Here is a 27,375-nt window from a genome sequence, read left to right as displayed (position 1 = left end):
GCGCTTCTGATACTGTACGAGGAAGAGAAGGGTCGAGAAGCACTGCGAAACACATGGAGTCGGTTCAATGAAAGCTGAAAGCTCAGGTCACTAGAGGAACAAGTAACTCCTTCAGGTTTGAGACGAACTAAGCTCCACTGGTTGCAAGAAGGTCAGGGAGTTCCAGTTCAGACTACCAGTCCAAGTTACAAAGAATGCTTGTAAAGGAGCAAAGAACGGGGAGCAGGGTGGGATTTGCCCATATTTCTGCACAGCGAATCTTGGCTGATGTCAAGCACATTATGTAGTTGAAACTGCAATTAGATCCTTGCTGTTTAGTAGATGCAAACCCCGCTTCTGTATAGATAACTGATCAAGAGAAATAAGCCACAATCGAGACGGAATCATTAACCAGGGCAGCAGCTACGTGAGTAGCTGCAGACTAAATCAAAGCATTGTATGTATTAAGTAGTGTGCGTGCACATTATGGGAGCCCCCTACCGGAATGATAGCCCAGAGGTAAAGTAGATCTATAATCGTCAGATTATTGTCCCCTCGGAGCAGCCAGCCGGATCCAGTGCCCTATCAGAGCTGGGGAGATATCGTGGGCAGTGGTGATGACTATACTGCGTACCGGGAGACTATCCCGATAGTAGCTACAACAGGGAATTCTCAGGCTCTCACGTTACAGACTACATATGACTTGGCCCAAATAGACTGCTATTAAGAATATTCTAATTACCATTAAAAACAAAATGATCAGTGGCTTATGTAACAATACCAACTAATAGAAGTCAAGCGAGACCAGCTCGCTTCCAGCTCCTGAAGGAAGGCGGTCATTCAATGCTCATGTTCATGAACCCATCATTCGCTTCATTCATGCCCTGCATGCCCACCCTCTTCAAGGTCCCAGTGTGAGGTGTGGTGGGTATCGTCCGAGGCCCGGTCTCGGGTCTATCGTTGAATAAAGGCCCAATGTTTGACTTTGGGGGACCCCATATGTTGGGCCCATTGTCCGTAATGGCCGGGGAATTTGGCATGATTGGACTGCTTTGTGCGCTCATGCTCGGAGATACAGCCCTTCGCTTGAATAAGTTAGGGTCGAAGTCATCCTCCCGCCGTCGCTTTCTGCGTAACTCAGATATAACACCAGCCTGTGCTGGAAGTGGGGTCGAAGCACGAGAAGCAGGTCTTTCGCCGGGTTTTGCGAAGTCGTTAGAGTTCGACCCAAACGTGGTGGACGGTGTCATATCCATTGCTATATCCTCTTCAGACACCGACGACGTTGCATGCTGGCGAAGGGGGGGCGGCGGAGTACGATAGCGTTCGTCAAACGAATTCCAAAACTCCTGTCCCCCAGAGTTGCGATTGGCCTGGTCGCTAAAGCTGGGTTCATCAGGTAAAGAAGCTGTGTGCTTCTCCGGCTCATGATGCTCCCCCATTCCAGGCGGTGCGAACATATTCGGCGATGAGAATACGGTCAGCACTGGGGATGTGTGTGGCGGCGGATCTGGTTCGGTTTCGCGAACCTGGCGGATGACTTCAGCCTCACGCTTCGCATCGCTGTCGATGGGAGCAGCTTCTTCCATCAAAGCCGCCCTAATCCGTGCGAATGTTTTTGTTTTGGGCTAGAACTAGTTAGCGGCAGCATTGGCAACTATTACAGGAAACCCTTACCAAGAGGCTTCCCCGTCGCGTAACAGCGCGTCTAATCACGCCCAATGGGCCACTGTCAGACCTGATTCCGGTTGGGCTGTGGCCACGAGCGCCCCTGTTTTCTCCCTCGTCACTCATATCTGATAGTCGTAGGTCACGGGTTCCCATGCTTAAGCTCTCCCGTCGCGAGGCTGCACCGTTCTTATACCCAAAATAGCCATTTCCATTCTCTATGCTTTTCATCACTGGTGGCGATAAAGGTGCCGGGCTCTGTTTCGAACTATTCCCACTTGCGCTGCTGGAACTGTGTCTGCTGCTACGTCCTCTGCGAAAGCGCGCCCGCTGAAAGCTCATTAAGCTTGCCGCCGCTTGGGAATAATTACCCATCCAGTCCATACCGGGGCTTGGTACATTTCCACCAGCAAAGCCGTTGAAGCCTGGGGCCAGTTTTCGTGCCTGAGGAGTATTCATAATCACGTCATCTCGGTCCATCGGCTCATCATCATCTTCGCTGCTGCTGGTGTCTGACTCCATCATGTTAACGCTCGACATAGAACTTGAGATGGTTGTCCGATCAGCGGGGTTGGAAGTTGAGAAAGGCGGCACCGACGATCCAGGCGATCCACGGCGTGCCGGAATCGCTACACCACGGCCGCCCACCGTCGGGGACGAGTCGGGAGACGACTCCGCCAATATTGAATGATGTAAATTGGTGCATGCGCGGGAAAAGTCAAGTCCCCGGGATCGACGAGGTAGGACTGATCCCGGAGAAGCACTGTATATGTGCGATGGGTCGAGTTTCGGGGATAATGGGGCACGGCTGGACGATGCGGGCGTCGCCGCTTTGGTCGGTAACGATTGTATATTTAGAGGAGGATGAGAAGCTGGACTTCGGCGGGGTGTTTGAGGTGCCAAGGCAGTGTCATCTTTACTGGAGGGACGCTCTTCTTCAGTGGTGGGAGAAAGTGATACGGAAGGTCTTGAAGCGTCGGATAGAGACCGAGTTTTGGGTGAAGGGCGCAATGACGGGCCAAACAAGCTGGCTTTTTCCCCTGCAGAGTCGGTCTGGGTGCCTGACTGACTCAAATTAGGCCGTTCCGATTCAGACCGCTGAGACAACTGTTCGCTGAGGTTGCTCGCGAATGGAAGCGAAGGGGCGCTATGAGAAGCTGTCGATGGAGTCATGGATGGTGCCATACTTTCGCTCATCGGCCTCGTACTATGCAGTCATGGTGTAATTGGACTCGATTTAGGTTGTATGCAGGATTGCAAAGGCGGTTGAGGTCGAGGGCAAGTCGCGAGGGTCTCTAAGACTTCAAAGCGCGTCGGTAAGCGCCGAATCGCGTCAAAGGCAAGGGCTGTCTCAAATTCAACGGGGATCAAAATAACGGATTGAATGAGGTTATCGAAATGTCAACAGAGAAAAGCTATGTTTTCACAGACGCATTACGCGCAACCAACAACGATGGGTTCGAGATGGTTTGACGTCCAGTCCATAGCACGTTTAGACCAGCCCCGCACTCGAGATTGCTTCTTCTAATTGGCTTCATCTTGACGATTAACAATTACTAATCATTACATATGAGTTCCCTAAACGGGAAGTACAACTATAATGCGCGGGCGCCACCATGTGGTCCCGGAGAAGCGATTGGACTGGGTGGAAGGAGCAGGCATGTATGCTGATAGCTATGTCATGAGCTGATGTATATAAAATCGATTAATTCATATCAGTACATTAAGACATTACCACTATGCTAGGCTCATTGCATTGCTGAAAGGAGCAACATAGCACTCCCAATCATTATCCGAGGAATCACCCAATGACGGGGTCAGCACATTGTCACGAACTTGCCATACCTTCACAATCACAGCTCTGGTACGAGCTACACTCAGGACGTTGTATTCTGACATGGCAGCCAGTGCGCGGAGGACCAACGGCCGCCCACACACTTCATCCCCATTCGCATCTTTCCAGAGCTCATCGTTGAGCGGATCGAGTTCAACAGCAGCAACGAAAACAGGCCATGCCAGGCCTACATAGGTTCCCGCATCAAGCATATCCGAGACAAGCCTCAGTATCTTTCGGACATAATCAACCACGAGCGGCGTGGTGGGCGAGGCGTTATTCAGTGCGCAGTGCAGGTATAGTACAGCAGCAAGCCGTTTCATCTCAGCAATGGCTTGAAGGGCTGCATCCTCTTCTTCCACGTCCTGAACCAATTCTTCAAGTTGTCGACATAGAGCCGCCGACTTTGTTGAAAGCGCCGCATGATCTGAATTCGAAGCCAGTTGTCGTCTTGTCCTACTTAGCTCGGTAATGTCTGACAGTATTGAAACCAATTCTGGGCTGCATCCCATCCAAGGATCAATTTTGCGCTCATTGTGCTGCCAGTGATCGGTGCCAAAGAGGGGCTGCTCGCCACAAGCGGTACGGCCCATGATATCCTGAAAGGCAAAAAACCGCTCCGCGAAGGTAGTAACTTCTTGCTGGCGTGATGTTGAAGCAGCTTGCTGCCTCCTGAAGCGGATGAGCTCCTTTGCGCCCTTTAAGTGGACAATCCAGCGTTGATCGCAGTGATCAACAAGTTCATAGAGGCATAGCAGCATCATAACAACCAGGATCTCGGGATCCGAGGTGGAAACGAGCGATCCAGGAGCGGTCAACCTATAGCGAAGACCTTTTAGGGCTTCGGATTTGAGACGAAGTCCCAGAGCACAGTACTTCGGATCGTCTAGCGAGAGGGCGCATGCTCCTAAGGCCAGTATCGCATTTGAGACTGTCTCGGATGCTGTTGTGCTAAACGGAATGATTATTGATGCGAGCGGAGATGGGGTGTTGGCACTTGCAATTGTCCGAGGGCATATCCGTTGGACATAATAATCGAACAAGTGCCCTCGAATTGGTCCAGAGAACTGCGGGAGGACTGATAAAGATGGCAGCGGTGTGGCTGACTGTATCGTCGATAATCCGAGTTCATAGGACAAAGAAGATTTCATTCGATTCCTCCGAGTACTAACAAGAGCATGATCATCCTCTGTAGGCGTGACCTGGTATGGCTGCCGAAAAGCATCCGTTAAACTGTTTATGAAGTTCCAAGCCTCCACCCGGGGAATTAGACACCATTCTTGCTCGCAAAACGAAAAAGCGTTCGGGCTGGAAGGCGACGGTGTGGATAGATTTCCGGCGGCTTTGGATTTGCTCCAAACCCCAGCCCTTCCAAAAGCCTGGCCGCGACTGGCAAATTCTGACTCCCACTTCAGAACCACCTTGGTCGAGCAGGTTAGTCCTCGCTCCTGGCATCTGGTGCAGGCTGGCTTTTTGGTGTCACAACGCACACGACTTGCGCGACACTCGGAGCATCCTTCGCGACTACGGGTCTTCACTGGACCCGTGCGGTCGTTGGCCTTTCTACGAGGCATTCAACAGAATGTGCAGGAAGATGCGGGTTCATTGCAGACTTTGAACGCAGGATACTTCAACCTCGACTGATCGCGGTTGAGGGAGTTGAAGAGGCTCAGGATTGCTAGTTCGGTGGCGAAGAGGTGGGTCCTTATAGCCTGAGGCACCAGTATGGCATTTTCAGGCCACTGCTCGTATCTATCTCGGCCGGTGCCGTTGTCTTCTTGAGGTGAAGTGAGTGGGATATGATGGGCTATAAAGATGCTTTGTATGGTAGCTGCGGAAACAGATGTTGTCTACGTGGTTGGGATCTGTAAACATGTTGGGGTCCGTCTTATCAAGCGCACTACATAGTTAAATATATGCAGATGAGCCATAATTGGTTATCTCCGCACCATAATTTCATATACAGTTGAAATTCAGGTATTCAGAATAACTATACTTCAATATTCCTAGCAGTGAACTTCGTCTTAAAGTTATACTGCCTTACAAACCAAGCATTCCACAACTCCCACTCCTGATCCGCATGCGCAAGTTGTATCTAATGAATGTCAGCATCACGACAACCACTTTAGAGATGTTCAGGGGCCAATAAGAATAAATGAAAGAGAGAACGCACATCAAACCTCCTCAAAAAGCTCGGCACGAGCTTATAAATTTCCATGAGAGATATATTCTTTCCAATGCACGTCCGCGCCCCGGCCCCAAACTGCAGCATCGTGCCGTTCATCGTCTTCAGTCTCTCCGCGCTCACGTTCAACCACCGATCAGGAATGAAGCTATCGACATCAGGTCCGAAGATTTCTTCGCGCCTGTGCAGAACCCACGCACTGCACCCTACTATTGTACCGCCAGGGATAAAATGCCCGGCGATATCAATACCGGAAGCAGGAACAACGCGTTCGAGGGGGAGACCTGCAGCTGGATGGATACGGAAGGCTTCCTTGATGCAGGCGTCCAGGAAGGGGAGTTTCTGAGACTCGGACCAGGTAACTAAACCAGAGGACCGGTTTTCCACTATTCCGTCAGTCACGGCGTTGTCGAGTTCAGCTCGGAGACGCGCCATGTACTCGGGATTCTTGAGCAGGTAATAGAAAATAGCGGCAAGGCTGATAGCTGTCGTCTCGGAGCCGGCAAAGGCCATAGAGACGGCCATTGTGAGAACGCGTTTCTCCGTCATGAAGTCCGGGCGGTCCTTGCCGGCTTGGATAAATTTCGTGAGCAGGTCTTGCTGTTGCTCGGCCTCTGTTCTGGTGCCATTATCAGCCGTCAAACGCTCATTCATGCGCTGCCGCGCAAATATAGCCACAGGGTGCGAGTTATCTGCAATCCCCCATTTCTGCAAAACATCATAAATCGGATTCTTCCAGAACCATTTATCAAGCCAGGGCATTTGGCCGACGGGCCCTGCGTAGTCGAAGATCCGAGCGAGTGATTTCAGAATTCCGTCTATATCTTCGTTCTTCTCTATGAAACCGTGCCGTTTACTATACGTAATGCTGCCGATGACGTCGAACGCAAAAAACTGGAGCCAGCGTGCAAAATCGCATGTCTTGCCAGTATTAGCGAATAAATCTGCTGTCTGATCTAAGAAGAGCTCGACTGTTTGGTTGACCATTGGCTCGTATTGAACGAGGGAGGACATTGAGAAGGCGTGGTTGACGCATCGGCGAAGATTGGCGTGGAAGCTCTCGTCCAAGGTCGAGAAAAGGGATGGAAGAGGCTCGCCTTTTGAGACAGTCATCTGGACGGGGTAGAATTCTGACTGGGACTTGTCAGCTTGGGTGGAATGGTAGAATGGCTGGGGTAACCGACCTTGGTAAATCCCTTGTTTAGGCCGTAAATGACCTTGATAGCACTCGGAGACGCAAAGGACAATGTGTTTGGACCGAGCCTGACAACATCCCCGTATTTTCGGTGCAGTGCAATATGAGTGAGCTCTGGGCGTCGACCGCGTACGTCTAAGAAGCGCCATAGATTCGTGAACTTGGCTAAGATTGGGCCATGATAACGGTGAAGGCCATTGTGAAAATATTGTTGCGCAAGGTACAGCAAAATGAAGAAAGGAAGAATGTAGAGAGCGTAGTTGGATAATGACTCGGTATGGTCGAGGATCTCTGTCACGAGCGCCATCTTTGATGGTGGGCAATGGAGAGAAGGTTGAGCACAGTTGGAGACTCTCTGCACTTATATACAGGGATGTTACATGGTAGACTCCTCGCTAAATGCCTGGGCTCCTCGTCCAGATTTCTGAGAAGCATATCGCCCTGATGGACTCCATGCAGCGAAACCACGGCAGTTGTGTTTGCGGAGAACCGATGGATCCATAGTCACTGCAAAATATTCGCAAGGTTACGCAGATCCTCCGTTATTTTGAAGTTGACAGGAAATGAGACTGCTAGAGTGTCCTAGCGTTTGTGGACTCTTTCCATGCGGGGCGTTGGACATTGGATACATTGGTTGCAGCCGACGTTGCCTGGACTGATGCCAGTTGGCCGTGAGATTGTGGATGTCATCAAACGCGGAGAAACTCCCCGCAATCAAGGTAGGCGGGGGTGGGGCCGAGCAGCACAGAGGACTCAAGCCAGGGAATCTTAGCAGAAGGCCAGTAACCAGAACCTTCCGTCTCTGGCAAGTTCGGTAAAGGGTCGCCTTCATCTACCGAAAACCCACATACACCTACTAAACAGTGTCCCTCCAGGCCCCGGCCAGGCCCTGGCGTTCGGCTGGCTTAGTCAAGACCTAGTAGACAGTGGATCGCTTGGCACCTGTGTTTAAAGAACTATAAAAGACAATCATTCTTTTACACTTGAGCAACCTGCGTACAGCATGTAGATATAGCTATCAAGGGTATTGCCTCAACTCGCCCTGCAATGATGAGAGTAAGAATGACGCAAATTTCTAGATACTCTTTGTACCGGACGTGCACTCCGGCTAACGCTGAGTCCTAAAAGAATAAAAGCTCATAGCCAGCATAACTTCCTGGGTATCATAATGATGGTAATGTCAAAAATGGAATAACCGCACTCTGCTCGAACGGCAACCCAGTGCCAACGCCATGGTTAACGGCAAATGGAGACTGTTTACCGGTCTTGGTGAGACACCGATACATCTAGTTGATAAGATTCTTCACCTCCCCACGACTGAGCCCTGCGGCCAGACAGCTGTTGCTCTTCGTCATCTGGAAGCTTAGAGAAGCCCTCTGGGACAAAGTCATCCTTGCTGTATGGAGTGTCGCATCGGAAAGAGCGTAGAGGTGGGAAATAGCGCCGGTAGCAGAAGTGGGCGACCACGGAGCCTAGGATGGTGCCGGATGTAACGTCATAGACGTCGTGGCGGTAATCATCTAGGCGGGAAATCGCGACCATGAGGGCACAAACGATCGGAATCAGGACCAAAAGACAGCGGCATAAGTCCGTTCTAGGCCTAAACACGTGCATCTGACCAGAGAGAAACCTGACACGAACGATTAGTGGATGGCTAGCTATGGGAATTCGCACCAAACTTACAATGATAGATATCCCAGTCCAGCAAATGAGAAACTGCTGTGACCGCTTGGGAAACTCCTCCACCCCTCTTGTAGAATGTGTTCGTTGGTCTGTGTGCAAACAGTCCAGTAGACAAGCGTACTCTCGGGAGTTCCTTTTCTAGGCATACAGCGTGATATTAAATCAGGACGGGGTCTTCCAACCGCATTTTTAATGATGTCCGTGAGAAGGGAGGTGAGCATTATAGCCGTAAGAAAGCCGAGGATCGTCACTTGTACTTTATATGGACTGGGACGGAAGACGGCAGCCCAAACTAAAAGGATTAGGAGCGGGATAACTCCGGCATAGAATATAGACCATAGCACGGGGACTCGTTCGACTGTAGCGAAAGGATACTGAAGAGCCTGATTATCAAGAGCAAACATGCGGTGGAACGGGGTCACAAATATCTGAATCTGCGAATGGTTCAGCGCCAGTACCGTCAATTGAGTTTTCAGTTGAACTTGCGAAGACCTACAAGAATCCAGCATGTTAGAATGCAAGCCAAACCAATAGCATCAACAAGTGGGTAGGAACGCAGGAAAACACGCGACCAGGCTCCAGCAATAGGAGAGACGGGAACCGTCGACCCAGCCGACAAAGTGCTGCGGGCCATATTTGCGCTCTCAATGATTAACGAACGTCATGGAGGTCGAGGCTCCTCGACTGGAGAGCATGCGCTGGACCGGGGATAGGAAATAATGAAGGTGTAGGCGGTCTTGTCGGCCGTAGCAGCAGCCCGAACGCACGGGCCATCACCAACCTTCGGATCTCCGCGATAATTGCGGGCGAAAACACCAACATTTGTAGCTTCTAACCTTCCATTTCCAGCGACTCCAGTGCGCTGGACTTAGCGACCGATTGGAAATTACAACTGCCGATTATAGTCGTTCATCCACTGGATAAAGACTAGCCAGTTATGGCGGAACCCGGCAGAACTCTCAATACTGCCTTCGCTCCTCCTCCACCTCTGTGGAAGCACTTCACGCCCGAAAACTTACAGAGATTGGAAAAAATCAAGAAAGAGGCATCTAAGGTAGAGGATGGGCGACCAAAAAAGAAAGAGTGGTCGCCGGCCGAATTGCGTTCTTTGAAAATACCCCCGGAGCTTCGATTCCTCGTGCCTCCAGAGATTCCTTCGGAGCAGTATAGCATCTTTGGGGAAGTTCAGAATGTGAGGCGCCGAAACCACATGCTGCTCGAAACTTACTAACATTCTCTACTAGCTCTCAACAGCTCTTCCTTCCCTCGAGGAACAAGGAATTACCCAGCTCTACCCCTCGTCGCCCAAACCCGACGCAAAAAGCGAAGACAGCTCACAACCCGCGCAGCCGCTGAATCATGCGTACTATCTCTTGAAAATCAGCAAGTCGTTACTCTTGAACTTTCTAGAGTTCGTCGGGATTCTGTCGGTGGCGCCTGAGCAGTTTGAACCGAAAGTTGAAGATATTCGCAATCTTTTTATCAACGCGCACCATCTATTAAATCTATACCGACCTCACCAAGCCCGAGAATCTCTTATTATGATGATGGAAGCGCAGTTGGCCCGCACAAAAGACGAAATACAACAGATGGACAAGCTGAAAGAAGAAGTAAACGCCGTCTTGGATCAGCTGGCCGCCGAAGGCGCTGATGTGGGATCTACGATTCAGTCCACTACAAAAGACAAGAAAAGTGTGAAGCCGGAAGATCAGACCCCTGAGGACTCGAAGCTACTTTGGGATATTCTTGATGGCAAACTCGACGACTGACCTGAGTATAACTTTGACCTGCCTTATTCGCTGTCCCTTGCGCAAAACAATATCAGAGCATTGCTCGCCGAACTACTCCGTCGACCGCATTCGCTGGCTGATGGGCACGCCTCAGGTCTTGGGAGAGCGATCAATACATCCCATGCAGAAGGGTTGAGAACGTCGGCATTCTAAGCCAGACATATCAGATACGCAACAACAGCCACTTGTACCAAGAAACCATAAGCCAAATCTGCTTTTACAGCGGAATCGACACTGTTTACAATTGTGTAAGGCGGACCGAACAAGCTCGGAGAATAGGTTGACCCGCTGATCACGTGATACACTAGTCTCACTTGCTTAAATTGGCGGCAAATTTTTCTGCAGGCAAAGAAGTTTTGTTGACAGCTTCAATGCATCAAGGACAAATGGATTGAACGCCTCATTCTTCCTTCAAGGAAGGAGAGATTCAATACGCCGGATATATTACTGTCTGTCGACTATTGATCACACCTGCTCCTCAATTTCTACTAAAATCGCTTGAGTAAGTCAACGCATTCTCTTATTCCCGACAAACCTCAATGATGATTTGCCTTTCATCTTTGTTTCAACCCCATCTGAACGTACTTGTACGCTTTGGTGATAGTTGCGCATTTTTTACCTCATCTATCTGAAATTAAGCTTCTATATTTGCTTTGCATTCTCGCATTACCACTTGTGGATTCCTACTGACTTGCTCAGATTTGGATTTAGGATACCCATCTTGCAGGTTCCCAGACTTGCTCGAGCATGCTGATATTTTAGCTCCAGAACAGAAAGAATTCAGTCAGAAAATTTATTGTGCTTAATCCATATTTATAACCTGTAACCTGCGCCTGCGCTCCGTATTTATGTAGAACCCTTCTAGCCGTAGATATATACCGTCCCTGTATAACGAAAACCCAAATTCTTGCCCATCCAAATATCAACCAACGCCTCTAGCCCTCTCTAACCACCACGCCCGAGTACGTCAGTTATCTAAGACGTAGGCGTACAAGCCCCGCTCGTTCTTTCCTTCCACGCCTTATCCATTGCACAAGTCGCAAGTCTACACAGTTCATTCACAAAATCGGCAACCAGCTTGACATGCATGAGCTCGTTGACCGAGTACGCCTGCCGCAAGAAAACCCGTTCAAGCATGCCTGTTGCACTCTTTAGCAGGGCCAAATCCTTGGATGCTTGCGGGTCTGCCGGGTTCTGGAGAATATTGCAGAAAATGGCGAGGAGGGCGGACATGGGGTAGAAAATCAGGGTCCTGGTGCTGTTAGTTCGAGCTTAAAATTAGGAAAGGTAAAATGAACAGAAAGAGGAGCACATACCAAAACACACCATCGACAAGGACGTGGCCTGATGTCTCGAGGTAGAGTAATGTAGAGCGGCTTGCCTCAACGGACAGAGCGAGACTGGAACTCACGCCGTCCATGACGCAGCCTTGCGTCGCCCATGATTTGCAGCGGCTGCTCGCTTGGTGGATTATTGTCATGCAAAGGTGGTAATTGAGGCGGAGAATGACAGAGTGCATGTTACAATTTGGATCTGGTTTCTCCTGAGAAAATGAAAGGGTAGGTCTCCACCTTACAGGCAAAGAGAGACGCCACCGTTCTAGTTCGTCATCTAGTTCACGGATATCCTTGAGAATCTCGGCGTCCGTCTTTTTCATAGCTTTGAAGGAATAGAGTGCGCTGTATGCTCGAGCTTTGATGACGCTTAGACGGAGGTCGACTGGGAAAATTGGGTTATGCGGGAAGTCTGCCGAGGTGTGGTGGAATTCCAGACTGGCCTCCATTTCATCAACGTAGGCTGGAGGTAGAGTGAGATCGCAGTTGTCTTCTGAGAACAATTGGGCTTGCCCTGTCCTAAGGGAGACGTCTTGTTCTAGGGTATAGCATAGCCAGAATAAGTTACGGAGCTGTCCCTTGATGCGCGCCTCTGTATCTGTGAATGATTCCGGATACCAAGAGCGCTGGTCAGTGAAGATGTGAGCGCCAAGCATGAAAATCATGCGAGCTGAGATAGAACCGTAGTAGTTCGCAGATTGCAGGTTGCCTGCGAATAGCTCCAACATTCCCTGCAAAGAGGGGCCGAGTAAGCTATGAAGGCAGGAGTTACGAGAGATTTAAATTATGGTGGACTTACCAACATTGTCACAGCCTGTAGTCCATCTAGTGTTGGAGGTTCCTGCAAAACCTGACACAGCAGGTATCGTGCTTTCAGAACACAAGCCTCCTCATCAAAGCGCGGCAACTTTTTGCCTTGGTCTAAAAAGCAAGGATTGCAAAGTCCCGAGACAAACGTCGCAAAAGCGAAGATACTTGCTTTAGAACTAACATGGGCGCCATCAGAGCCGGAAAACGGTTCCTTGTAGGCCGCGTCGATCGTAGTCCAGAAAAGTACCGGGTCAACGACCGGAAAGACCCGTTGCATTAGAGACGTGCGGTAAACGTTGAAACTGAATTCGATATGTTGCCGGTTCGGCAGATCAAGGGCATTTGGTGCTTGTAGGTGCATTAGCATGGCGTTGGAGTTCTGCACTCGCTGCTTTTCCCATGGGGCTCGATTCGACGTGAACTGATCGAAAGCGAGCTTTTGGCCAGTACGTGACTGCACCCACTCCTGGCCTTCGGGGAGGATAAATGGGATCCCTGTGAACAAGCTGATTGCGCCCAGCTCTCTTCCAGCAAAGTGCAGTGGGACTGAAGATGAAGCAGACGACTGTGGCATGGATGCCGGACTGGGAGTAAAGCGAAGGTGCAGACTAGGAGAAATAGATGGCAGTTGCTGCGGTGGAGTATATGCTACAGCAATAAGTTATTGACCCTCCCGGCGTGAGGATCGGGCAAGACTCACCAGGCTCTTGAGGAAGCTTCTCAGAAAGAAGTCTCTCAATTCTTGCGATGCGCTCAGAAAGCTCAGAGCCTGGGGCAGCTGCAGATCTGGAGGCATGTCAGGACAACGCACTAAACATAGTCTGGAGTTCGCATACTCTTTCCCAACAACTGCCCGTTTGCGCGTTCTTCGAACCTTGCGTTCGAACGTACATGGCGAGTCATGGTGGCTACACCAATTACACCGGGGCACTGCAGCATCGCATTTTATCTGCAGCCATGTTAGTATCAACCCTTATCCGTATAAAACCGACTCATACCTTTCGCTTATAACAAGCATCACAAGCTCTGGCGGTCCGCTTACTCAGTTGTGGCGGCTCTTCATCTGAGCGCCCGCCAGAGTTCGGAGAAAGGTACATTAGGCTACTCCTGAGAGATCATGAGCCAATAGAAACGTGTTAATTAGAAGAGTGAACCTGAGCAATATCGCACGAGAAAACATGATGTAGAAAATGATGAAGAAAGCAGGAAGAGGGTGTCGATCAAACTCCGGATTTGCCGCTGACAAAGCCCTCGTGGCCACAAAATAAGCTCATTAGTAAGCGGAGGTGTAAGCATAAGCATTTTCCTCCGATTAGATATCCTTGAGCCCTTAAAAACTATTGTGATAAGTTGGGTTTCATATATTTGTATGTGGTCTTAAACGACTCGCTCATATCCAGCACATTGCAGTAATCAATTGCTAAGAGACAGGCAACAGACATCACGGGTATATAGGAGTAGCATTTGCGTCGTGAATCGTGAACCTGAAATGGGAACAGAAATGCGGCAAAAGCATAACCATTTGCAAGGGTTTGCCCACTTGAACAACAGACGAGCATCAGCCAGCCCGATAACAAAGGGTTAAACATGAGCTGCAAGAGAAGAGCCAAAAACCGATGCTGGCGTGTCTCATTAAACCTTATACAAAGTCACTCCTCCGCCTACCAGGTTGGAGCCGTTTCAGGCGTTTAGCCGCCTCGCTAGGAAGAAACACTGGTGCTTGTCTATTTTTTTGGCCGCCGCCGCCGGTGGACGGTGCTTGGTGCAAGATATCTCCATCTTCGTCATCTGGGATCTCCAGAATTCTCGGTTCCTTTGAATGTTTTCGACAGCTTGCTTCATCGCCTGCTCTATCTGAGGAGGGCGGGAGAGCCCTTCGACGAATTTGGCGGCTGTCCTTGCTCAATCTCTCCGTGCCACGCCGGTGTACGCCGAGCTGAGCAAGCTGTAACCTGACCAGTTGATAGATCGCAGAGAATATCAGAATCTCCATGATAGCAAAGAATGAGAAATATTCGGCTGTTGTGAAGATCGTCGACCAAAGCATAGGTATGAGAAGCCGGGCATACAAGAGGTTGAGTAATATTGCAGGGCTCTTAAACCTGTCGCACAAGGATACCGCCCTCGCTATGCCGTCAATAGAGGTAACCCATACACTGTCCTGTATTGGAATATATTTGTATAAGTAGAGCAGGACCTTGTGAACCCATGGACTACCGATCTGTGTTCGAGAGACGAATTCGATCTTATCAAGCCCCGATGGCTCAGTCCATGCTTTCCACCCTGCACGAAGGCAAATAGGACAGGCGATAGCATCCGCGCTATGCTTCATGCATTTGGGGCCCTGGCAGTCAAAGTTCTTCTGAATTTTTGCTTCAAAAACCCTCAGTCGATGTTCCCAGAATGGTAGCAAGCGGCCGCTCTTATCGTACGGAGAGTGCTTCAGGAGCCATTTAGACCAAAACTCGATTGTCTCGAAAGCAGTTTCTGCCCTTCCCCAGAAATACTGGCGCTGTTGAATCCCGCAAATGCAGTGAGGATCGTAGCTCATATTGATTAGTTCGGCCTGGGCCAGCTTCTCGAGCCGCTTGTATTGCCAAAGAGGAGTGGCAGGTATCTTCTGGGCTTTGAAGTAAGAGATATTGCAGATCTTGCGATGGTCATTCGCCCGGGTGGAAACATTCTTTGCACTGCCAATCTTGTAGAACCTATTGCGCCCGGTGGGATCTGCGAAAACGTAGGTAAAGCCTTCGCTAGCGGGTTTTGATCGAGTCCGCAAGATGTGCGCAACCTCTTGCACCACTTCTTCCAGTGTAAGTCGTGGGAAGATTAACGGCTCGTCATGCCCGAAATCCAAGTTTTCGTCCGACTCATCAGTATAAAAATCGGCGTCATCGATAAGGTGAGAGTAAGCGCCTCGTGGGACGGCCTCGAGAATCTCCGTTGCCCTATCCTCTGCATCTGTATCCTGAAAAGACCCCGGTAGTTTCGCATCTCCCGTCACGTTGACAGCGTCAACAGTGCCCCAGTCACCCGAGAAGGGCCGGAGTGATTGTCTTCTGACCATCTCAGGCTGCTTTGCGACGCGCACAACCTGGGGAGCGGGGCTCCGCTCGCGGGGTTGGTAAGTTGTGTAGACCAAAGGCTCCCGAGAGCGACCGGCATCGCCATCATACAAGTCGTAATCCACAAACGACTCGCGATCATTATCAGGAGATATTAGCGGATATCGGAAGTTGGGGGGCAGGTCGGTGGGGAGCCGGCGCCTGCTCATTGTCGCGGTGCGTGCTGGACGCGCTTTTTGGGCAGGAGATCAGAACAAAGTCATTGTATCCCGGACAAAGATCCTGGGAAAAAGACGAGCATCACACGAGATCGAGAGACCAGGCGTCAGCGAAAGTGTGGCTGCGCTCGATAAGCGCCAGTGAGAGGCTCAGCAGATCGGGGGAGCATGTGACCCCCACACGAGCACAACCCCCTCCAGGTCGATCTCTGCATCTTCCCACTCGTCTCGCAAAGTTCCTCACCCGAGGTTCGCGCTTTGCAGACATCGCTTGCAGGCTATGCTGCCAGGTCGTTTATTCACTAATGAAACTTTACATTGAACTGGCTGTCTTCGACGCTGTTCTTGCTATCAGTAACCGGGAAGCGCGCTTGAATCTTTCCCTCTTCGACCTTCCTCTGTACTGTGTTTGCGGCCCATGCAAAGTTCCGTTGTGGCTATATGTAGAAGCGCAAGGTCAATGTCCCTCTTAGCAATTCCAACAGCGAAGATCCAGGCAGCCCAACCGGCCGATGTGGCATGATCCCGACATAGTGAACGTGACACATTGGCCTCTGAATACCGCATTCGTAGACGGTTGGAAGACCATGTTTGACACCTCTATTAAATCATGGTCCTCGAAACCGGCGATTTCGCGAGACCTTGTCAAGTTCCAGCTGCTCTCTGAGCGCTACCTCTGTCTAAGTGGTGAATTCTCATGAAAACCTGCGGATTTTCGTTTTCGTCTGTTGATTACCGCAGCCTTTTTCCAGTCGAGGAGATTCAATGATGGAAATAATCGCATCCATTGGTGCGGCTTTTACCACATGCACAGACCGGCCGGGATAAAGGCATACTAGTCTATAAGTCAATCAGCCATTGCGGCATGATGATGGTGGGTGTGCTGGCTGCAAGGATAGGTCATGGTAGGTGCATAGTGTATGAGCTACACCAAGTCTACGATGGGAAAGACCGACGCGTGTCGGGTTGGCTGTACTTGCTAGATATTACATGATATTTTCTTGCATGCTGATTCTTGAACGTTGTAGTTCCTCGCAGATAAAGTATAAGTGCTTTTCGATAAGTTTCCTTGAACAAGCACTTATATTGTGCAGGAGATGGACCTGCTACGCGCCGAGTTCGGACTCCTGGTATTTGTTAAATAACAAAGCTGAGCCTATGTCAAGAGGGCAACTGCCGGCCACTGGCGGTTGCCGGGCTACTAAGCCCCTGCAAAACATCGGTAACCAGAATTGCTCTAGCAGAACGTGAGAGGCACGCAGTGCTACCTGGCTGTTAGGGAATGAGATCCACACTCATGTCGGGGACTCGAATTTGTATATCCAGTGGCCGAGAATGTCACTCAGCCCGGTGGACAGTGAACCGCTCTGCTAAAGTAACAATTTCCTGAGACCTAGGCTGTCGACAATATCTCACAGTCGCTGGATGGATCTGCCTTGATATCTGAATTGATAAATGCAGCGTCCACCGAGGTATCAGGGATGGGTGGTAGACAAGGGCTTGGTCTGCGATCCAGTAACATGCCGGCGATACTTGCATTATTCGACTGGATAGCGGCGACCAAAGCCTCCTGTTCATCGAAGCCGTATCCTAGACACAGCTCGAAGGCTTGAAGATCTCCTCGTGATGCTGCATATGCTAGCAGATTATGACCCTGCAACTGGGTCGCAAACCGAGGATTGTGGTCAAGTTCGTTCAGGAGGAGCTTGGCGATTCTTGAACAGCCGCCAAAGACGGCTCCGTGTAAAGTGCCATCAATTAATTCAAGCACGTCATATCTCAGCAGCTCTTTGGCAATATCTTCATGTCCATAAGTGACCGCCACAGACAAAACTGAGCCTCCAGCGTAGCCATTTCTGGGCCCGTGGCTAATCTCAGCGCCTAGATCTATTAGGAATTGGACCATCTGGAGATGGCCGTGTCTGACAGCGGAGATGAGGGCAGTAGGGCAGCTGTCCAGTTCCCAGAGGCGGAGGGAGACAAGTGGAGTATATTGCGAGGGGGACTAAAAATTGACGTTCGCACCGTACGCGAGCAGAAGCGAGGTCATAGATATGTCGCCCGTAGCAGCTGCTTCAGGGAGGCATGCAGACGCTAGAAAGCGGGTATGGTAAGTGGTGCATTGTGGCAATACTAATAAATATTCCACAGCATCTTTTTGTTTCGTGGAGACCGCTGGCTGAATTGGAGATTCTTGCATACGCCATGTTTTCCAATCTGCCGGATATGGGATGCTGTGACTATCCTGCCTAACCGCAGGCTGATCGAGCAGAATCTTTACAACCGCAAGGCAGCCATTCTTTGGGGCCAGGCGCAAAGGTGTTTGCCGATATGTGTTCCTGAAACATGGGTCTGCACCTTGGCCTAGAAGGTACTTCACCACCTCCACATGCCCGTATCTAGAGGCAAGGAGAATCGGATGCCCGTCTTCCCGAGGCTTCCACTTCTCGCGTCTTGATGTCTCTGCGGTACACCGAAAGTCTGCTGGCATGTATCGTACATCGAAACCCTCGGCGACAAACTGTTTGACCGCCACCAGAGACCCAACCGCTGCTGCCCGAGAAAAGCTACGCTCTCTACAGGCTCTAAGCTATAGCGATAGAGCAGCGATAGTAAACTGCAAAACCGGCGGTTAGCTTGGATGAGGGAGTTCAAATCGCTTTGTGCTTTGAGATACGAACATTCTTCTTCACTTTGTGAAACTGGACTCGACTCTTTAGGCGCTCTCAGGCATTTTAAGATGAGAAGAACCAAATCGTTCGGGAGTTTGGCCAGCGACATTTGGGATGGACAAGAGAGGTAAAGACGGTTTAAACCAACGACAGGACCGACTTGCCCTTAAAAAAGCCATAGCGGCTGCCATCATCAACGAATGTTGCTCTGATTCGCCAGACTAATCGTACCAAGCCACAGTTTCTTCTGATAGGATACCGACTGTCTGGATGCACACAGTAACAGAGGTGAAGCTAACCTTGACGATGAGTCTCCCGGCGCCGTTGTTGACACCGCCCATAAGAGGCAAAGAACCCGGTCTCCGATATATGACAGCTAGTATTAGTCTGCCGTAGTCAGAACTTAGCTCTCCAAATAGGGTTAGCCCTTATTGACTGAGTGGGAAGTTCATTAGTAACTTATACTATCCCGTTAGTCACGAGTCTCTCGACTCGCTTAGCAGCGACTGGTCTCCTTCTCTTCCTTACAACCATCATCAATCACACCTTTCTGGGTTCTCTTATAGCTTCGACGGTATACTGATATGTCTAACAACTCTGATTACCGCTGAGTATAGAGCCAGCCGCTGACCATTTTAAGAGGATTGTCCTCGACATGAGAGAGGTCCACAAAGCTTGAGACAGCCTCAAATAGAACGACTAATCAGCTTGCACTCAATGCTCCATATCCAGTCAATATCAATCCTTTGCCCGTGCAGGGCACGCGTGAATCTGTCTGGCTATGTCAAACCCCACATTTGCACCTTCAAATACAAGACTTAAGATCACTGGGCCGAAAGATGCCACCGTCAGAAAATACTGTTCAAGACGTTGATTGGCTATGCACCTGAGCATACATCAAGAGGGCGTTATGAACCGGCAGACTCATAGATGGAACATCTAAACGAAACGCGTTCAGTACAAGGATGTCTTCCTTGAGTACTTCTTTGCTTGCATATACGCGAATGCTATACCGGAGAAGAGCGCACAAATAGCTCAGGTTTCCCTCAAGCTTTTGCCTACTTTCGCGAATTCGTGTTGTGGAGTTTGAAGAACAGAAACACAGCTATGGGGTATTATTGACAGCTTTGCAAAACATCTGGTCGATAACACTTTCATGCCTTGTGAGTCTGCGAGGTCAATATATCCTAGCATGAGCGAACTTTATGATATGTTGTAGTTAGGGCATCATATGTGGAAACACCTCAGCCTATACCTGTATGTTCCCCAAATCAAAAATCAACAGCGGGCACCAAAAGTCATGTGTCTAGGTTACGACAAGAGTGCCTCAAACATGACCACTATGCTGTGTTTTCTCCCGCAAGTTTGATAGAGCTGAAGCAAAAAGAGGCTTGATAGGATAAGAATAGCAAAAAAAGAGATGTAGGGTTCTGAAGAAATTAAAAGGAGTGACTAATTTGAATATCTAGAAGTGGCATATGTAATTCCCCATTGACGGTCTCTTCTAAAGAGTCAGAATTGGTACATGATCCTATAGGGTGATCAGGTGCTCAATTTATTCTAATTATAAGTAAAGAGCGAATCAAAAGAGGCTGCTTTGTACATTTCAGATATGTTTGATCTAGATATGGGCCCTATAGCCCTATAATGCCTTGGCGCTAACTCATATACTTCAGCTATTTGGAGAGCTTGAGATATATTTTGAATACGGGGACCCAAGCATTGAGCATACTATTGATCTGCCCACTAGTAAGCTCCTTAAGGGCCACTTTGCTATTGCACATATTCCGGAACTCAGCGGTGCGGGAGAGTATATAGAGAGGACGCCTTGAGAGATGATTGAACTCTTGTCAGCGCGGTGGTTCTACAGATATAGGATGCCTAAGCTCACGACTGGGGAACTGGCCAACCGCGTAGCTATCTCTAGCTCGATTGGTCTGGCGACTAAATTAAACGAAGGCAGCAAATGCTTAGACAAGCGTAGTTCAGCCAAGTTGAGAATAGCAGTATTGCACAAGTCTACTGTCTGTATCCAAGAAGTCCACTAAAAAGACAATAGCCGTTACTCAACTGTCGTCTTTATATTCTTCAACGGGTATGCCAGCTCCCGAAAGTGGCCTTCGGCGCTGCCTAACATTGACATATACGTGATTGATATTGAACGTCGACTACTGCTGCCAAATAGGCGTTTCGATTCGCAAGTCGCCAGGAGCTTCCTACACCTCATTACAACATGGCTAGAGCCATGACTATTTGCCAGTTCATCACAAGGGGGTAAATGCCTACCACGAATATTAATGGTGCCTACCAGGTGAAGTGGTCTAGTCTGCAGATGCAGAGCCCGCCTGCCTGGATACGACTGAATTAGAAATGTAGTATATTATCAGGTACAAAACTATCTTACAGAGTTATATATAAAGCAGGTAGTACTATCTGTCAGCATTTACAGCTAGGCCATAAAAACCAATTGGCAATATGCCGGTCCTTATATTCCAACACTATCCACGCGTGCAGCCTATGGGTAGCCAGGAGTACCAGCCATATAATCGGGAACGAATCAAGTTGAGTACTTTGTGGTATTTATTGGCCTATCCCCATAGGAGAGCTTTCTCAAATCTTCATTATGAATCCAGCCTCGCTTGTGACATCGCCGTGCTCATGCAAAAAGGTTATCACTCCCGTGTAATATGCACTTCCCTCAACACGTACAATCACCGCAGGCCATGTATTCCCCTTGAAACCCGTCACACTGACATTTTGGTCAACAAGCGTGCCTACAAACGCCCCAGTTGCGAACTGGTTCGACACGAGAGAGTTATAAGCCCACCGCTGTGCAAGCCCTCTGGCACCCTTCGCATGCGCCAATGCCATTCTCGCCGTCACGCAAGATCCGGTAGGCGAGCGGTCAACCTGACCATTCTCTCCGAAAAAGCATACCCCGGTTTCGGCGCCCTCAGCACCATCTGGCCGAAAGCCTATCTTCGAATCAACCACCATAATACTGTACAAAAAGGAGAGTCTCTCATCCTCTGATTGCTGCAACGCTTCAATCACGGCCGGGTGCGTCGCTAGATACCGCTTCAGCTTCCGCGCCGCTGCAGCCAGCGCCTCCATCTCTGCCTCGTCACCTCCTAGCCCTCGCTCAAAGCCCATATTCTGCGCCTCGACGAGGGCATAAAAAGCGCCCCCATAACTAATACCAACCACAATACTCTTTCTCTCACCCAGTTCCTTCCACCTCAGCTCCTCTGGAATCTCTACCTCAATTCCCAAATCGGCAACATACCCCGGCGTCGAGAGGAACGAAACCCCTCTGCTCCCATCAGACTTCACCCTGCCATGCTCATCACTAACGACCGGTACCGAAACAGTCACAACCCCACAAGGCGCATGAATCCGAACCTCGACCTCTTTCTTTTCGTAATCAACTACCAAGTCCCCCCTCTTCGGGAAAACATTTCGATCGTCGGTATCAACCAAGAACCTGCCCAGGGCAATAGTCGCATGCCCGCACATAGTCGAAAAACCACCTGCATGCGTAAATAACACGCCAATATGCGCATCCCCTTTCTGCACGAGTTCCGTATCAGCCACCAAAATAGCGCCGTACATGTCGCTGTGGCCGCGCGGTTCAAGCATGAGTCGTTTACGGAGGTGGTCGTAGCGCGACTGAGCATCGTCGCGCTTGTCGAGAAGCGTGGTGCCGCGTAATTGAGGGAAACCGGAATAGATGATGCGTGTTGGCTCGCCGGTTGTATGCATGTCGATGCATTTTATGGCGGTGGGGTGCGTTTGAAGTGCGTCTGCGATATCCATGATTTATACTTAGAAGCCGGCAAGATGGATTGTAGCAGAGAGGGATGTAAAAGGTATCTTTGTGATGGTAATTGGGAAGTAGTCGAAGAGAATATACCTGAGCACCCCGCAGAGGTGGAGTTGATGTTGTCGAAGGGCGCTGCGGGAGACCGCCTCCAAATCCGCTGTACTGTGTAGGTTCTTATAGTTCGGAAGCAATGCCGAACGCTGCCTCAATAGCTGAGAACTGAAAACATCTTCAACACGTCTGTCTCCCTGCTGGGTAGTATACTAGAGCTGGTATGCTTCTGCTGCTGAGTCTTGGCGGGAGATTCCCGTAGCAACCCGCATAAGAGAACTTGTCTGCTGCTAATACACTAAAGAAACAATACAAGAAAAAAAAGATGGCATTGGCCCAAGAGGATATAAACTAAAAAGGCTTTGCAAAAAACTTCAAGTGGGCTTATAAACCACGGCCCATCTGTTAAGACACCGTCCACTGATTTCACTACCTCCGTCATCCACCCAGCTGAACCAGAACGCGCAACTACGAGAATCTTGTTAACTACTCAACTCATGCCCAGAGGGAATACATACGCCATACCTAGCTATCGCCTCACATAACGGTACAGATACAAAAATCGCACTCGGTATCCCCACAGTCACAGCCAAAACAGGGCTTAGAGACGGTCTTGATGGGCTTGGTGATTGAAGAGCCGGAGCTGGAGCCCGAGGAAGGGAGAGTCCAGTTTAGGGGTGTCGTGATGGAGGGCATGGTGTACTTTGTTGGTCTTCTTTAGAGCGTGAGAAAGTAGGGTTCTGGGTTCAGCTCAGCCTATATATTTGCACGGGGAACCGTGGAATGAATGGAACAGGAGATATTAAATCGAGATGAATGGAAACGATGACGCAGGCAGGGCTTAAGAAAGGCGGTGGGTGGGTCAGAATGCTCACGTGGCAGCACTACGGCGCGAGCTAATTATAGCGCGGGCTTAGCATTTGCCTCACTATTTGACTACAGTGTGTAGGCAGCCATAAAGAACGCAGACACACAATCTGGTTGTAGGAAATAAGGAAAGACATGATTCTAACAGTATATACAAACTTTTCTGTTATCTTCCATCATAAGTCGTTGCCATAGCCCATACGCTGTGGCAGTCCGTGGTCATTGCGCAGGCTCACCGGCCCGGCGCTAGGGTATCTTTCTAGTAATCGTCCAAAACATGTCCAGTCTATCCAGTATCCATTACGTTTAAGTTGTTGGCGTCCGTAACTCATCATAGCAAGAGAGGCGAAGCGCTGTTACAGCATTACAGCTGCTCAGCCCAGGGGGCAGCACCAGGCTGCATCTGGTTCAGCCACTTGACGAGCTCGATGAGTTCGGCCCGGCGCTCGTCCTCTAGCTGGTCGGCATCGCCGCAGAGGACGGACTGGAAGACGGGAAGGAACTGCGGCGTGAGCTCCCGGATGGTCGGGTCCTCCCATTTGTACATCTGGCAAATCATGCGGTACAGCGGGTCGTTCTCCTCGTAGTCGTTCTTGAGGGGAAGGATGTTGACGAGGACGGGGAGGACGTCCTTGATGGGAACGCTCTCACGGTGCTTGAGAATCATGCGAGACAAGCAGCCAGTGGCGTTGTCCTGGAGGCGGGAGACATCCTGGTGGAGGCATTGCTCGAGACGGCTGAGGATGGTGGGGAACTCCTTGACAACCTCAGGCGAGTTCGAGTGTTCGATAAGGCGGCCGACAGCGTAAGCTGCGTTGGACTTGGTCTGAGGGTCCTCGTCGCTCAGGCGGTGGACAAGGAGCTTGAGGAAGGCAGGGGTGAACTGCGTGGAAGCAGCACCCATGCCATTGATGCACTCGGCAAGGACACCAACAGCAGTGGCACGCTCAATGGACTCGGTGCTGCCGGCGTAGCGGAGGACAATTTTCTCGAATACCTTCCAGAGCTCGGCGAAGCTCTCGCCAAGAGCAGCAGCCATACCAGAGACAACGTCGAGGGCGGTGTCAACGACAATCCAGTCGAACTCAGAAGTTTCCTCGCCAGCATCAACGTCCTCCTCGGCGAACTCGAGCTGGCAAGGGTGCTTCTTGGTGATGATGTCGGTGATCATCTGGATGACGTTGTGCAGGGTAGTCTCGTTGGCAATGAGAGCGGGACCGCAGAAGCGGAGGTTCTCAGCCATGTTGCGGTTGATATCAGCGACAGTGGATCTGGTTTAGGCGAGTTAGCAGTGGTCACAAAACGCCTTAAAACAATAATAAGCAGAATAGTGAATCATCAGGAGTAGATAAACGTCTTTCACATCAATCGCAACTTGTGCGTCAAAGTGAGCTGGGTTAAACGAGTGTTTTCATCATATAATTCCAGGAAGGGCATAGAAACAAAGCTGAAGTTGACGTACCGATCATCTTCCTCAGTCCACATCTTGATGGTCGCAGTCATGAGGATCTCACCGAACTTCTTAACCTCCTTGGCGGGCTCGACCTGGAGGGGAAGACCGGGCTTCCACTTGGGCATCTGGCCGGACTCCTCAGCAATGGTGAAAAGCATGGCGTAGGAGCGGTGCATGGTGCTGATGGTAGCCTTGCGGACACCCTCGTAAGGGTGCTCAACAAGAGGCATAACCATCTCAATGGTCTTCTCAAAGTAGGGGAGGTAGGCGCTGCGGGTGTGCGTGACGAGATCACCAATGATCTCAATGGCAATCTCCTTCTCGAGGGCCAGAGGAGTGGTGGCGGTAATATCGTCCCAGTCATCCTCATCGTCAACGTCGACGTCTTCAATCTCGCCGTCCTCGCCAACGGGCTCGTCATCGTCGTCCTCGGCGCTGGCAACCTTGACCTTGCGGCCGGCAACGGTCACCTCCTGGCCAATGAGGTCCTTGGCGGCCTCACCGAGAGAGAGCTCAAGGTCATCGTCATCCTGCTCAAGACAGTTGAAGAGACCCTTGACAGCACCGTCAAGGAAGGTAGCGAAGTGCTCGCCGTAGACCTTGGCCATAGCACCCCAGAAAATGTAGGTACTTTCCTTGAGACGAGAGTGTCCGAGGTGAAGAGCCTCCTCAGTGGCGCGCATGAGAGGCTCAACGTAAGCCTGGTAACGCTCAGGGCCGGCAGCGGCGGACATCTCACCCATGGCATCGGTCACACTGGCGCGAAGGTCAAGCTGCTCCTCGCTGTCCTTGACGGTGGCAAATTCCTGAAGTAGGTGCATAGAGTCGTCAAAGAAGGGGAGGAACGCCTCACCAGCAGAGGAAGCGAGAGATCCAAGGGCGCCAGCAGCGAGACCCTTGATTCTGTAGTTGGGGTGCTTGAAGAGCTGGTGAAGGATGGGGACAAGCTCGTTCTGGTAGGGAGCAACGTCCTTCTCGTCGAGTCCATCAACAACGGCATCAATAGCACTGAGACCAGCCTTCATGATGTCAACAGTGGGGCCTTCTTCCTCGCCCTTGGACTCTTGCATAGCGCTGGCAAGGTTCTGGAAGAGCAAAGGCATGAGCTTCTCGTGGTCGCGGTTGAGATCCTCAGTAAGATCGTCGGCCAAGCGCGCAACGGCATGCAGGGTGGCCTGGCGAACCTTGAGCTCGCCGTCAGCAAGGAGCTGGAGAACCATGGGCATGATCTCCTTCATCTGGGTGCTGATGAAATCAGGGGCGCCCTCAACAACCATGCCTAGCGACATGATACCGGCACGGCGGTAATCTGGGTTGGCATTGTTGAAATACTGGCCCAGAGTGTTGAGTAGAGGAACGACCACCTGGCTAGGGGGCAAACTTTGAGCAAGCATATCAAGGAGGCCAAGAGCGGAACGAGCAGGCGTGATGTCGTCGTCGTTGGGAGCGGCATCGCCGAGCTCAGTGACGATTTGGACAGCGGTACGGGCAAGCTGCTCACCAAGACGCATGCCCTGGATCTTCAACTTGCGGTACTGGACGGTCTGCATCAGGAAACTGATAGCCTGAGTACGGGTGTCCTCGTCAATCTCGGTGTTGGCGGCAATCTCGTTCATGAAGAGAACGAGGTCCTTCAGGTGAACTGTGAGGAGAGCGGGGTCGAAACCAAGCAGGGTCTGGAAGACCTCAAAGGCCTGCATGATGCGGTCATCCTCGCCTTGGTCGATGGCGTCCTTGAGAACAGCGACCATGGAAGGAACGAGATCCTGGAATGCCTTGACGGGTCCCATGTTCTCAGCGGAGTCGAGGTACATGGCCAATTTGCTCAGGGCGAGGAGTGTGTTGATGCGGACATCAGCACTCTCTGGGTCACGGATGGTTTTGCCGAACAGAGCGAATAGATCCTGGAACTTCTCCTCGAAGCCCTCTCCGAGGGTCTCAAGAATAGTGAACAGGATATAGAGCGAGACAGCACGCTCATCCTTGTTTCCACCGTCGGCCGCGCGCATCAAGAAGTTGGGCAGGTCAGCCCACTCGCCATCCTCCAAATCGACCTTGGCGACAGCTGAGATAACACGAGCGACAGAGTGGCGGACAAGGTCGTTGGCCTCGCTGACACCAGAGCGAAGGAGTTGTTCGCGGAGAGCAGGCTTTTGGCCAGCTTGAACCTTAGCCCAGTGCTTGCCAACCAAGGAGCGAGCCTCGACGGCAGCGAGTTGCCTCAACTGCGCGTCGTCATGGCCAGTTGCAACCTGAATGAGAAGGACAAGGGCCTCGGGGTGCTTGTAGTACTCGCGCTGAAGAATTCCAGTTGCCTCCTTAACGTTGCCCTGAGTAGCTGTGATCAGGTCAGCGACATATTCCAGACACGCATTGCACATATTATGCATCGATTGTACTCACGGTTAAGAACGACTTGCAGTTGCTGCAGGAATCGTTGCTGATCCATGATGATTGAATGTGCAAATTTTTTTTCCTTCAGAATTTCTTAAGAGACAAGATGTAAGCGGGGTTGTTATCCCTTGTCCTCTACAACGCGTAGAAGGACCTCGTAAGGGATTAGATGGCTGTCTGCACACAAACAGACAGCACAAGGGGTATCACAAGTATGAACAAAAGAAAGAGAACAAGCAAAAGAAAATAAAAGGGGAGGATGAGGGAAAGAAGATTGTTGTGGAGGGGCCTAAAGGAGGAAAGGCCGAGAAAAAAAAATTTAGGAGAAGCTAATGTTTGGCTCTGTCATGTGAT

General features: G+C 50.5%; 8 protein-coding genes across 8 annotated transcripts; 1 reads left to right on the top strand and 7 right to left on the bottom strand.

Annotated features, from left to right (window-relative positions):
- Positions 1-815: 815 nt before the first annotated feature.
- BDW70DRAFT_150715 (uncharacterized protein) lies at positions 816-7,168 on the bottom strand (the record flags this gene model as incomplete). The annotated part of the gene is made up of 9 exons (XM_073739195.1): positions 816-1,607; positions 1,657-2,854; positions 3,461-3,508; positions 3,545-3,908; positions 3,942-4,080; positions 4,117-5,040; positions 5,526-5,576; positions 5,655-6,814; positions 6,847-7,168. 9 exons carry the CDS (start codon positions 7,166-7,168, stop codon positions 816-818), a joined length of 4,998 nt encoding a protein of 1,665 aa, XP_073595395.1.
- A 643-nt stretch (positions 7,169-7,811) lies between these two features.
- Positions 7,812-9,244, bottom strand: BDW70DRAFT_58686 (phosphatase PAP2 family protein). The gene is made up of 3 exons (XM_073744340.1): positions 9,041-9,244; positions 8,545-8,978; positions 7,812-8,491 (listed from the first exon to the last, which is right to left on the bottom strand). The coding sequence occupies exons 1-3, from the start codon at positions 9,176-9,178 to the stop codon at positions 8,119-8,121; spliced, it is 945 nt and encodes a 314-aa protein (XP_073595394.1). The 5' UTR covers positions 9,179-9,244; the 3' UTR covers positions 7,812-8,118.
- A 146-nt stretch (positions 9,245-9,390) lies between these two features.
- On the top strand, positions 9,391-10,671 carry med7 (mediator complex subunit MED7). The gene is made up of 3 exons (XM_073744339.1): positions 9,391-9,736; positions 9,789-10,582; positions 10,643-10,671. Exons 1-2 carry the CDS (start codon positions 9,482-9,484, stop codon positions 10,311-10,313), a joined length of 780 nt encoding a protein of 259 aa, XP_073595393.1. The 5' UTR covers positions 9,391-9,481; the 3' UTR covers positions 10,314-10,582; positions 10,643-10,671.
- A 538-nt stretch (positions 10,672-11,209) lies between these two features.
- Positions 11,210-13,598, bottom strand: BDW70DRAFT_137369 (putative C6 transcription factor). The gene is made up of 6 exons (XM_073737026.1): positions 13,477-13,598; positions 13,315-13,427; positions 13,179-13,264; positions 12,468-13,126; positions 11,651-12,399; positions 11,210-11,586 (listed from the first exon to the last, which is right to left on the bottom strand). The coding sequence occupies exons 1-6, from the start codon at positions 13,573-13,575 to the stop codon at positions 11,310-11,312; spliced, it is 1,983 nt and encodes a 660-aa protein (XP_073595392.1). The 5' UTR covers positions 13,576-13,598; the 3' UTR covers positions 11,210-11,309.
- A 1-nt stretch (position 13,599) lies between these two features.
- Positions 13,600-16,005, bottom strand: BDW70DRAFT_137366 (GIY-YIG nuclease family protein). The gene has a single exon (XM_073737025.1). The coding sequence runs from the start codon at positions 15,750-15,752 to the stop codon at positions 14,118-14,120; it is 1,635 nt and encodes a 544-aa protein (XP_073595391.1). The 5' UTR covers positions 15,753-16,005; the 3' UTR covers positions 13,600-14,117.
- A 1,149-nt stretch (positions 16,006-17,154) lies between these two features.
- Positions 17,155-17,667, bottom strand: BDW70DRAFT_160504 (uncharacterized protein; the record flags this gene model as incomplete). The annotated part of the gene is made up of 1 exon (XM_073740854.1): positions 17,155-17,667. One exon carries the CDS (start codon positions 17,665-17,667, stop codon positions 17,155-17,157), a length of 513 nt encoding a protein of 170 aa, XP_073595390.1.
- A 3,376-nt stretch (positions 17,668-21,043) lies between these two features.
- BDW70DRAFT_150711 (putative proline racemase) lies at positions 21,044-22,249 on the bottom strand (the record flags this gene model as incomplete). The annotated part of the gene is made up of 1 exon (XM_073739194.1): positions 21,044-22,249. The coding sequence occupies one exon, from the start codon at positions 22,247-22,249 to the stop codon at positions 21,044-21,046; it is 1,206 nt and encodes a 401-aa protein (XP_073595389.1).
- Positions 22,250-23,283: 1,034 nt separating this feature from the next.
- BDW70DRAFT_58606 (putative importin beta-4 subunit) lies at positions 23,284-27,291 on the bottom strand. Its single transcript, XM_073744338.1, has 3 exons — positions 27,031-27,291; positions 24,637-26,965; positions 23,284-24,445 (listed from the first exon to the last, which is right to left on the bottom strand). Exons 1-3 carry the CDS (start codon positions 27,074-27,076, stop codon positions 23,539-23,541), a joined length of 3,282 nt encoding a protein of 1,093 aa, XP_073595388.1. The 5' UTR covers positions 27,077-27,291; the 3' UTR covers positions 23,284-23,538.
- Between the last annotated feature and the right edge of the window lie 84 nt (positions 27,292-27,375).

This window comes from Aspergillus foveolatus (assembly GCF_047715535.1).
Source record: "Aspergillus foveolatus strain CBS 279.81 unplaced genomic scaffold BDW70scaffold_28, whole genome shotgun sequence".
In the NCBI taxonomy this organism is placed as follows: domain Eukaryota; kingdom Fungi; phylum Ascomycota; class Eurotiomycetes; order Eurotiales; family Aspergillaceae; genus Aspergillus; species Aspergillus foveolatus.
The sequence above is the reverse complement of the archived record's forward strand: the minus strand, read 5'-3'. Positions and strand labels throughout refer to the sequence as shown.

Excerpts from the sequence above, each read along its gene's own strand:
- BDW70DRAFT_137366 (XM_073737025.1), bottom strand. The coding sequence starts at position 15,752 with ATGAGCAGGCGCCGGCTCCCCACCGACCTGCCCCCCAACTTCCGATAT.
- med7 (XM_073744339.1), top strand. The coding sequence starts at position 9,482 with ATGGCGGAACCCGGCAGAACTCTCAATACTGCCTTCGCTCCTCCTCCA. Across the intron at positions 9,737-9,788 it reads TCTTTGGGGAAGTTCAGAAT|CTCTCAACAGCTCTTCCTTC; the intron begins GTGAGGCGCCGA and ends ATTCTCTACTAG.
- BDW70DRAFT_58686 (XM_073744340.1), bottom strand. The coding sequence starts at position 9,178 with ATGGCCCGCAGCACTTTGTCGGCTGGGTCGACGGTTCCCGTCTCTCCT. Across the intron at positions 8,979-9,040 it reads TTCTAACATGCTGGATTCTT|ATTCAGATATTTGTGACCCC; the intron begins GTAGGTCTTCGC and ends AACCATTCGCAG. Across the intron at positions 8,492-8,544 it reads GGACTGGGATATCTATCATT|GTTTCTCTCTGGTCAGATGC; the intron begins GTAAGTTTGGTG and ends CGTTCGTGTCAG.
- BDW70DRAFT_137369 (XM_073737026.1), bottom strand. The coding sequence starts at position 13,575 with ATGTACCTTTCTCCGAACTCTGGCGGGCGCTCAGATGAAGAGCCGCCA. Across the intron at positions 13,428-13,476 it reads ATGCTTGTTATAAGCGAAAG|ATAAAATGCGATGCTGCAGT; the intron begins GTATGAGTCGGT and ends ACATGGCTGCAG. Across the intron at positions 12,400-12,467 it reads TACAGGCTGTGACAATGTTG|GGAATGTTGGAGCTATTCGC; the intron begins GTAAGTCCACCA and ends CCCTCTTTGCAG.
- BDW70DRAFT_58606 (XM_073744338.1), bottom strand. The coding sequence starts at position 27,076 with ATGGATCAGCAACGATTCCTGCAGCAACTGCAAGTCGTTCTTAACC. Across the intron at positions 26,966-27,030 it reads ACTGCAAGTCGTTCTTAACC|CTACTCAGGGCAACGTTAAG; the intron begins GTGAGTACAATC and ends ACCTGATCACAG. Across the intron at positions 24,446-24,636 it reads TGGACTGAGGAAGATGATCG|ATCCACTGTCGCTGATATCA; the intron begins GTACGTCAACTT and ends CGCCTAAACCAG.